Here is a 10,499-nt window from a genome sequence, read left to right as displayed (position 1 = left end):
GAATAAATATATTATATATTTATTTTAATACTTATTATTAATTTTATTAAACAGTTGACATTGATTGATTGATGATATTTTTATCTCGATTATATTTCAAGTCCACAAATCACAAGAGATCGTAAAGTTTTAAAACCCGAGAGATCTAGAAGACTGTCAAATTAATTCTTAAGAGCGATTAATCCGAGATTAATTTTAATATTTTATTAATCAGTTGACATTTTTAATTTTCGATTAATTATAATTTAAGAGTTATCGATGTCTGGTTTGGATTCGGAGGAAAGTCCAAAGATTTTGAAAATAAAATTTATGCGCAAATTTATGCTTGCGCTATTGCTGCATTCGATCTTTCAATCGTACAATCATTATACATTGCGCTAGTTAATGTCCGAAATACGACTTTTTGATTCACGGTCCATTCATTGCATCGATGGCGGGCTGTCGTTCGAGTATACGAGTATCGACGACGTGTTCGACCCAATGTTTCGCCATGCGTAAAAGCCCTCCTCGTTAACCAGTCGGGCAACATTCCTGCGTCCAGACTGCCTCCGGCGCGTTCACTGCCTACCTCTCTGACTTCTGTTCGGACTTTCCTCAGCGAACGTCGCCGAATCCACTCGCCGAGAGCGGTAAACGATGCTTTCCGTTATAAAAAGCGGGATAAAAAGCGGATTCGGGACTTCACGACTACTGATAAAAAGTAGACGAGTAAAAGTTACGAGTTTACACGTCAAGATACGATAATTAGCTGTTTCGAATTAATATCGAATAACGATATATCACGCGGAGGAGACAAATTTGTTCACAATTATTTGATATACATATTGTTATTAAGATTTTTTTTGATAGGTTTATAACATTAACAGCAATTAATGACCGGATACTTATAGCTAATAAAATTTCCAACGATAAAGAGATTTACAAAAATGATTATTTTATATGTAAATGTTATACACAAGTTTTTAATACGCATTAATATGTGAAATTTTTAATAATTATGTGAACAACTTTTTTTGTCCGAAATTAATCATATAAAATGTGAAACATTAATAAATTAAAAATTTTGCCGATATTCTTTAAATCTTAAATAGCGTTTTTTAGCACGAAATAATTTTTTATAACTTTACACAGAGTGAACACTTTACTTGATAAATATAAATATTATAAAAAATAAATTATAAATTATAAATAAATATTATAAAAATAATAAATAGTATAAAATAGTATAAAAATAAAGAAGAATACAAATTTTTAAATATTTTTATAATATATATTGATTTTTTAATTCTGTTTCTAGCTTTTAAATAATTCATATAAGACCATCGCTTTATTTCACACGACAAACATTCGAGACTATACCATTCCTATTCAATTTCTATTTGTTACAACACCAGGCAACACCCTAAACTATTGTATGCCTGACGCATTGTGTGCGTTTGGTACCAGACGTACCACAATGCTCGCTGGTGCACGTTGTGACTTGCATTACGATGCACATCCGTATGATCGCGAGTGAGATTCACGGAAAACATATAATATCCGGTAACTGAACGGCGTGGATGTGCCCTAAAGGCACGCGATATTTCGTAATATCGTTCGCGTAACGTAAGGAAAGGCACGTACATCTTCCGAGACCTCGGTCGAAGAAATCAAAATAACTTGACGTATCGCTGTATGTTACTGAATTGTTAAACGTTATCATGTTATCAATCATAACGTATCATTTTCGGAGTAGCAATCGTTTTACAATTACGGCGCGAGTTGCGAACAATTGAATAATTAATCTCAGAAAAGGCTGAGAAGTTTAATTACATTTTATAAATTACATTTAAATTTAAGATATTTGATTTAATTAAGAATTAAATTTCCTCTAAGTTTTAAGAAAGTAGGTTATATCCTATTATTGTATCTTTTGATTGTAGAATTCTGTCCAAATTTAATAAATAAAATAAAATTTAAAATAAAATAAAATTTTAAATAAAATTTAAAATAAAATAAAATTTATTCGATTAATCAGAATATTATTCAACCTTTGCGACTTCGATCGAAAGTCGTTGTCGTGGATAATTTTCCTTTGCTTGGCGAAGGTATGTATGTAGAAAATGGCACGAAGTAAGCGTTTACCTCGCCGTTTGATACGAGGAATGAGTCACTAACGCGATACGACGCGGCCCTGAGAATATTAGTCTCTCATTATCCGCGTTGTTTTATTTTGAAAAAAATGATCGTGCTGCTTCTCTACGCATAAAGGTGTACGCGGTTTCTGTTTTGTCATTTTTCGTTTTAGTTATTTTTTTTTTTTTTAATTTATATAAGCGTCTATTTATAAACCGCACAACTTTTGATATTGTCATCATTGTAATCATAGTTGAAAATATACGTTATTAGCATTCGAGACGTGCTCCGTCGCCTAGAGCGCAAACACTTGTTACGCAATTGAAAAAATATGTACTCTCTGAAGAAAACAATGAAACAGACCGCGAATAATTTATGAAACATAGTTGCGCGACGTGACAATAAAACGAGGTCGTCGGTGGCAGCCGCGAAAGTATCTTCGCTGTTGCGAGATATCGGTGGCCATTTCGATGCATCCGGGCCCGCGTATGCGTTAACACAGGTGTTCGTGCGTAGAGATGATGCGTAATATTTTGTAGAGCATCTCTGGTATCGCGACGCTATCGAGCGTAATCAACGAAACGAAACATATTTATCCGTTCAAAAAGAGTCTCTTCGTACCCTCGATTTGAATCGTGCTGTGATTTATGTAAATAAAAATCTTTTTATTGGAAGAGATTAAATTGGAACGGATTAGATTAATTATTTATACATTTTTTTTTTTTTTTTGTTGACTATTACGCAAAACAGAATTTATAAATTTTATATTGTATATATTATATGCATATACAAGTTGTTTTTTTTTTTTTAATTATATACGGTTTAAATTGATAGATAACCATATTTAAACTCATGTTGATTAATGTGTAGCCCTATCAAAAATAAAACACATCAGTAAATATTTACTATAATCTATAAAAATTATAACTATATTAACTAAAATTAATTACTAAAAATTATAATTATATTATTACTATAACTATTTGTTCTTAATAATAATTTATAAAGAATTAGAGATTAAAAATACGTCTTTTTAGATGCTCGAGAATCATTTTAATTTTAATTTTAATAGCAGTTAAACAAAAATTTGAGAATTTTTCCAGTTATTAAGTCGTGTATTATTCCTGATGTTGTGTGATTTAAACACGGCATCTCTGTTTGTTGACTCCCGATTGTTATCAATATGTTTTTCTCTAATTTCTTATATCGTCTTCTCGCCAGGACATTTCGAAAATCTGTTACGTTCAACCGTTCAGTATTCGCTTACTTGCGAAATAATAGATACGCGTTCTCTCTCGGAATACTACCAAGTTATATTTTCATAAAATTCTTTAGCAGCAATATATGTATCCTCTACGTTATAAACAGTTGAGTCAGAATCGATTTTTCTTAGTATTTACAAGTCAAATATCATGATACAAAAAAAGAGGGATTTTATCCACCCCCAGTGTGTTTTGCCTGCTACTGGTTCTTTTGTACATAATATGCAGTGAGTGTAAACGTGTTTTTTTCTTATGTTTCTTTGATTAGCGCCACGAGTATGGAGCCTGCTCAAGGCATACCATTCGAGTGCCGTTAAGAATCGCCGCAAGAATCGATTGCGGGACGAATCACGATCGTGTCCTAAATCCGTGATTCGAGACACTACGCAGAGAGGGAGGAAGGCAAAAAAGGAAGGATTACAAAAACGCGAACGCGAGAAGAGAGAGCGTCGAACCGGTTGGCCATTTCAACAATAAATTCCATCGCGCATCGAACCGGCATTATCTTAACCGAATGTTTTCGGATGTGACGGTGAACAGCATGAGATTACCGGTGATAGCTGTCATCGCGTTGGCTACCTTCTCGCTTGCCGATCTTGATCTTCGGGGTGCCCAGTGCGGCGAGAAACGTTGCAATGTGTCGGAATATTGCAGCCCCTTCGACATGCACTGCAGACCCTGTTCGGTCGCATGCGACGTCAACAGCCACAATTATCAACCAGACGAGTGCGTGAAAGACTGTCAAGGTGAGTCATCGATACAGCATCAGTATACGACCATTTTTTAACGGATTAAAACAATCAAAAGAAACGATTATCACATTCGTTTTAAAGGGGCATACACGTTTGAAACCTTGAAAAATGAGTACATTTTCTAGATTTTTTTTGCAGCGCAATGACTTGATAAAAATTTTTAATTTTTTTACGCTATTAATACAATATTATTAATTTTTTAAATAAAAATTTTCAGCTCAAAAAAAAATTTTTTTTAGAAGTTATGGGAATATTTGCGGAGTTCCTCCAAATTTTAGGTGGCTGCACCGTGTGCATGGAAAGGTTCGTAGATTATATTTGAAATAAAAAATCCAAGTTTTTTCTTATTAAACATTGTAATAGCTATCTGCTATCCAAGCGTTTTTTTCAAAATTTAAAAAAATAAAAAAATGGCGGCGTGTTGAAAAAGGTATTGGTTTTTTTGAAAAAATGTCCATCTTTTTTTTTATAACAAAAAAATGGGGAATCGGATTAAAAAAAGGCTTTGTTGGCAGATGCGGAATCTTATTAGAAACTCGCATGTAAAATTTGAAGTCAATTCGTCGAATATAGCCCGAGTTTTCATGCACACCGTGCACGAAAACATAAATCTGCAAATATTCGCATAACTTCAAAAAAAAATTTTTTTTAGGCTGAAAATTTTTATTTAAGTAGTTAATATTGTATTATATTATATTAATATTGTAAAAAAAATTAAAAATTTTTATCAAGTTGTTGCTCTGCAAAAAAATCTAAAAAAAGTGTACTCATTTTTCGAGATTTCAAACGAGTATGCCCTAACGTTTAAACTCATCGCGTAGGGGGTTTCCCAGCTAATCAAATTGTAAGGTCATGCCAAATTTTTTTACGCTCTAATATTTTACGATATTTTGACTCGTATCTCGTGAACTTGAATTTATAATTCGGCCGGTTTTTATTCAGAACCAGTTGCGCGTCGTTCCGGTTTCTCGTTTTCATACAAATCGGCGTGCGTACGGGGAAACCGGATAGCGATATACGCGGTGCCATCGTTCACCTCTGTCGAGCGGGCAAAGCCAGCCCGGGTTCTCGGGTCCGTTGACTTTGCACCTGACTATCCCTACCGACTTCCCACACGCGAACGCGGTCGATGAGTCACCTAGCTTCTTTTCTTCCTCTCCCTTCCATCTTCTCCCCGTCGTCCTTTTTCTTTTCAGCCTCTCTCGCGTTCCCTCCCTCTACGTCATTCTTTTTTCTCTTCTACTCCTGCTTGGGATTCAGCGTCGGTTCCGCGGTGAAAAGGGGGAGATGCATTTCATGGTCCGACAGGTAGGAGAAACCGCGGCTCCGCTCTCCTCGTCGGGGAACGCGCGTAGAATGAAATTCTTTGCCTCTACATCAAAGGATGCTCCTTTGCGTGACGGGATTTGATGTCGTAGCACGATACGAAATAATCCGTGTGGAGTTCCGTTTGGGTCCACGGATGCCCCGACGAATCCTCCATTGAGAACCCTCGTTACGGTGTCCGGTTACATTATGTCGGTAAACTCGCGTCGGACTTATGTACAAATTCTCGCGAGGTGGTGAACGTTTAAGTAAAAATATCTTATATGAAATAGGAGCTATTGGGGAGACAGGGACCAATTCTTTTATGTCTAAATAAATAATAGAAAGATATAGAGACGCATGATGAAGAGAGAGGAGGGGGAGGGGGTTAAGATTGTTTCGGATTACATTCGTTTTATATTGGGATATTCTAATCCGTCATTTAAAATATTGCGCTATTTTACAATTAAAAATTTGAATAGATGGTTATATATTTATGCAGAGATGTAAATAGAAAAAAAACAAGTCGTTTTTTTTCAAAGTTTTGGTTTTTTTCAGGTATTTAATATTTTTATATTTTGATTACTGCAAATTGATTTTTCATTATTTTTATTTTTTGAAATGATAGATTTAAATTAGCCATTATTATTTTGAATGTAGCTCGCATTCCGATTGGCTATATAGTTATGTAATTATTATTTTTAATTAATCAAAATTTTTGTTATGCATCTAATTAAAAATTATCCGAATCATGTCGAGTTTGATATAATTTGCCGCAAAAGTCTCATTAATCTATTAAAATTACTTTCGAAAAAAAAATTAATTAAAAATATAAGAACTTTACTTTTTTATATTAATAAAAAAATATAGAGAAAAATATTATGTTTAAAAAAATAACGAAAAAAAAACAAAATTTATTTCATTTAGTGAAAAAAACACGTTTTTTCTATTAGAAAAAAAAACCGGTTTTTTTTTACATCTCTACATATATCACATTTGAGCCATATATGTAGTGTATAATATGTATAATAAAATTTATATTGGACTTATCGGTGTAAAATGGCTTAATATCGTAATTATAAATTACGTATCTCGAATCGAGGGCGCTCTTTATTTACGAATTTTATCCATTACGGCTACGAATCGATCCGCGCGAGCTTGCCGTCCCCAGATCCGGGTATAACATTTGCGTCCTTCCTCGGTTTGGAATGGGGTCATCGCGTTTACATTTGCGATAAGGGTGTGCGATTATGCGCACCCACGTGCTACAGGTAAGCAACCGTAGGTCGGAATTGTTTGCATCGCAAGTTGCTATCGTAACCGACCTCTCCTGTCTTACGCAGGCGCGCAAGAACCTGCGTCGTCCTTTGACAGGTAGATCGTTGACTCGAATAAGAAAAAAATGGAGAGCGTCGAGGAGCACACGAAAAAGTGCAAAATAGCGAATAAATCGATCGCACGTAAGTCGAATCAATTTTATAGAATGCAGTTTTCTTCAAAATAAACTTGGCAGAAAAGAAATAGAGATAGAAGTATTAATACTTGTTTTGTAATATGTGTAATAATAGATTTAAAAGCCTGTAATAAAAGATTTATATTGTTACATCTTAATAATTAGCCTTTTGTTTCTGCGAGATTATTTTTATTCGATTTATTTAAATGTTTAAAATAAAATTACACAAAATTAGATATATATTTTACGGATATAAGATTAATCAAAAAAAAATTTTTTTTAGTTATATATTTTTTTCATTAAAATATTCTGTACTTATATTCTTTTATCTTACAAAGCAAAATATTGATAAATTGTGTATTAATGGATTAGTATGTCTTGATATCATAATAATATTATTAAAGAGAGATATTGCATTAATAATAAATACACCGATTGTAACTGACTCGTATCTTTGCTGAGATCATAATTGATTCGACTCTCATACTAATAATAACGTGGAATTTCCCTCTCTCACGCAGCTGGCATATAATAGAATAAAAGTCACGGTTGGAGAAATCTTCGAGTTTTATAGCGTCGCTAACGTGATTATTTTTCGTAACGCTTTCTAAGTAAATATCTGATGAACTCATAATATTAATGAAACATACATTCAACATAAGTGTTAAAACTGTTGCGCACATTGGCAAAGTTTGCTCAAGAAATGCAATGTAAATGTGTGAAACGATTAATTAATTATTGCTTGCTTTTGATTGCAGTTTATCTTCATGATCAGCGCTACATCGAACGTATGGATTCGAATAGGCAGTACGATGATCTCAGAGGTGAGTGGGCTCAGGTGTGAATAGAATATGCGCATAATTTAGTCTCGAAATACCGCAGGCTTGAAAGAAGACGGACGAGTCGGAGATTTCAACGACGCAAATCTCGCATAAGCATCATACGCTCGGCTCGTGATTCTCTCGCGCGGTTGCCGCAAAATTATGAGAGAAGCCTGATATCACTTACCGTCGCTGAAAGATCTTATAATTATTTGTATCATGGAAGCATAAATTTCTAGTTACTTATAGCAGAGTATAAATATTTTTTCTTAAGTAATTTCGCAGAAAACCGTGTATTTTAAAATATATCGATTTCACGCGTAATCTGTGAATAGAACAAAGTGATAGCGCACGTAAGCGTTTTATAATAGTCTGCTCGTTTTAATATATCGAATAACTATCCTCTCCTTCCTGTGAGAAATTGTAAGATACTAAATTTCAAAACGCGCATAATTCGTAATTTAAGATGTACCATAACTTTCGAAGTTTAACGAGAACGAATGTTAGAAATATGTGCCGCGTATCTTTTAAGATCAGCGATATATTACGAAGCAAAAGCGAGATTTATATTGTTGCATCTTAATAATTAGACTTTTGTTTCTGCGAGATTATTTTTATTTGATTTATTTAAATGTTTAAAATAAAATTGCACAAAATATTTGTATTATATGTATGATATAGATATTTTCTATTAAATATATTATTAATATTTTAATGATATACTTTCTAAGAATGTTCGTTATAATTTAAAATGTTACAGAATTTTTTGAGATTTTCGAGATAAATTGAATATATTACACTAATCATTTCGATTTCTTTCGCACGGATACACATATACATATAATTCTTATTATATTAGTTCTCTTAAAGCCTATTTTTCTATTATAGAGCAGGTGCAAAGACTCAAGAATTGGTTCGCGATCACAACGACGTTGACCTGTTTCTCACTATTGGGAATGCTGTACCTGCTGGGAAGGACTTTAATACGGTGGGAAAGGATCCAAAACACCTTGCGAGCCGTATTCAGAAAGAATCTCGTGAAGGTAAGGTGTGATCTATAAAAATAAACTTTTTCAAAAAGTTCCATCAGTCTTACTACGAGGATAGGCTTTCTATTAAATGTTTAAATACAACGAGCTCGTCTGGGAAGCGAGAGAGAAATAAATTAGAATTTAATAACAAATGATAATAATAAATTAAATAATAAAAATAAATAAATTAAATAACAAATTAAATTGAATTAAAATATGTTTTTTATTAAAAAAAAAAATGAAAATTATTTTTATATCCTTTAATCTCAATTTTCTAAAGCTATGAATGTTTATCTTAACAAATTTATTAAAGTCTTTTTTACGCGAGGCAATTGCAAGTACTTTGATCTAAATTTCGCAGGTGGCGAATAAGAATAAAGACGACGTCGAGGCCGCTGTGAATAAACAAAATGATCTCAAATTGACTATACCGAGCATAAGTGCAACAGTTGAACCAGAACCCAAGATCACCGAGAATAGTAGTAGCAATAGTAACGGGAATAGCACTACACCGAATACCACGAGTACCCCTCTGTCACGGCGATACGCCAGTGAAGACACTACTCTCGATTATGCGTACGATAATCCGGCGATGACACCGAGCCCAGAAGCGGCGCAGCTTAGAACAAAAGCTCGTGAGAGCTCGTTTTAAGATTATAAATTTCGAGCACACAACATAAGGAGATACGCGTAAAATTGTTCTCGACTTTGTCGAGAGGCAGATCTTAAAACGAAAAATATTTCTAAATGAAAATGTTTGTACGTTTAAAGAAAAACACGATTTAAAGTTTCGCTGTGAAATTGTTGGAACAAGTTTTGTGATATAGTAATTGTTTTTATGAAAAAAAATTGTTTTACCGGAACTTTACACGATTCTGGTTTAAGTGAGCAGGAAAAATGGAAATAGGATGTGGCGAAGTGCATATGAATGAAATATGACGTGGCCAGTATTTCCTATTTTGCGATTGTACATTGGAGTATTTCGTAAGATTTTTCACGTTTTTACAAAAGGATTTTTTGAGATATTGTAAATGCATAATGGAGTAGAGAACGATCAAATGAGAGAGATCGTTCATCGCCACTTTGTCTTTCTTATATATAAATGCTCGCGCGAATTTTCTGTATTTTAAAGAATTTCTAAAAGCGATATTCACAGTTGATTGGTATTCCATGAATAACCACAGCCTCGCATAGAATAATCACTCATAATTATTTTATTTCATAATAATCTCTGAATCATTAAATGTCGAGTCATGAATCGAATGATTAAATATTAATGATAATCTTAATCAAAGCTTATAAATTTATAACGTGTGATTATTTTCCACTGCAAATTAGTTACATATAAAATAAAAAAAGCAATATTTCCATTATAACAACGTAATTATGTTTTTGAATTGAGACTGTGAGTATCGCTCTAATTACTTGTATAATTATAATATAGTATCGTAAATTTAGAGTGACTCGTGAATGCGTATTACGTCTCCGCGAACCGTGCGGCTGTGTGACTTAATTAACATTTAACGTGATTAACGCGACATGCTCGCGCGACTTGCGTAGATGCACGCAGTGCAATCTCGTCTTGATGCTCTCAGTTTTAAACTACCGTCATCATGGCGGAACATCTCGCTTCAACGAAATTGCAATACCAATGCTTCCTTGTATTGTGAAAAAAATTGTAAGTGCCTTTAAAATCATTTTTTCCTTAATTTAAAATTATTCTTTCATTGAGGTGAAAAAAATTGTAAGTGCCTTTAAAA

At 33.4% G+C, this 10,499-nt stretch overlaps 1 protein-coding gene across 2 annotated transcripts in view; it reads left to right on the top strand.

The window, feature by feature from the left end:
- The window catches only part of LOC115242729 (protein grindelwald), a 12,774-nt gene extending 2,286 nt beyond the window's left edge, over window positions 1-10,488 (top strand). The window contains exons 1-5 of one of the 2 annotated variants that reach the window (XM_029819244.1): window positions 2,937-3,482; window positions 3,646-4,123; window positions 7,646-7,711; window positions 8,597-8,751; window positions 9,101-10,488. In XM_029819244.1, the coding sequence (XP_029675104.1) occupies window positions 3,892-4,123; window positions 7,646-7,711; window positions 8,597-8,751; window positions 9,101-9,391 (744 nt within the window). In that variant the 5' untranslated portion in view covers window positions 2,937-3,482; window positions 3,646-3,891 and the 3' untranslated portion in view covers window positions 9,392-10,488. Of the gene's footprint in view, window positions 1-2,936; window positions 3,483-3,645; window positions 4,124-7,645; window positions 7,712-8,596; window positions 8,752-9,100 lie in introns of those variants that run through there. The other variant, XM_029819242.1, reaches the window with a different exon arrangement.
- The last annotated feature ends 11 nt before the right edge of the window (window positions 10,489-10,499 follow it).

This window comes from Formica exsecta, unplaced genomic scaffold, assembly GCF_003651465.1.
Source record: "Formica exsecta isolate Colony F162 unplaced genomic scaffold, ASM365146v1 scaffold62, whole genome shotgun sequence".
In the NCBI taxonomy this organism is placed as follows: Eukaryota; Metazoa; Arthropoda; class Insecta; order Hymenoptera; family Formicidae; genus Formica; species Formica exsecta.
The sequence above is the reverse complement of the archived record's forward strand: the minus strand, read 5'-3'. Positions and strand labels throughout refer to the sequence as shown.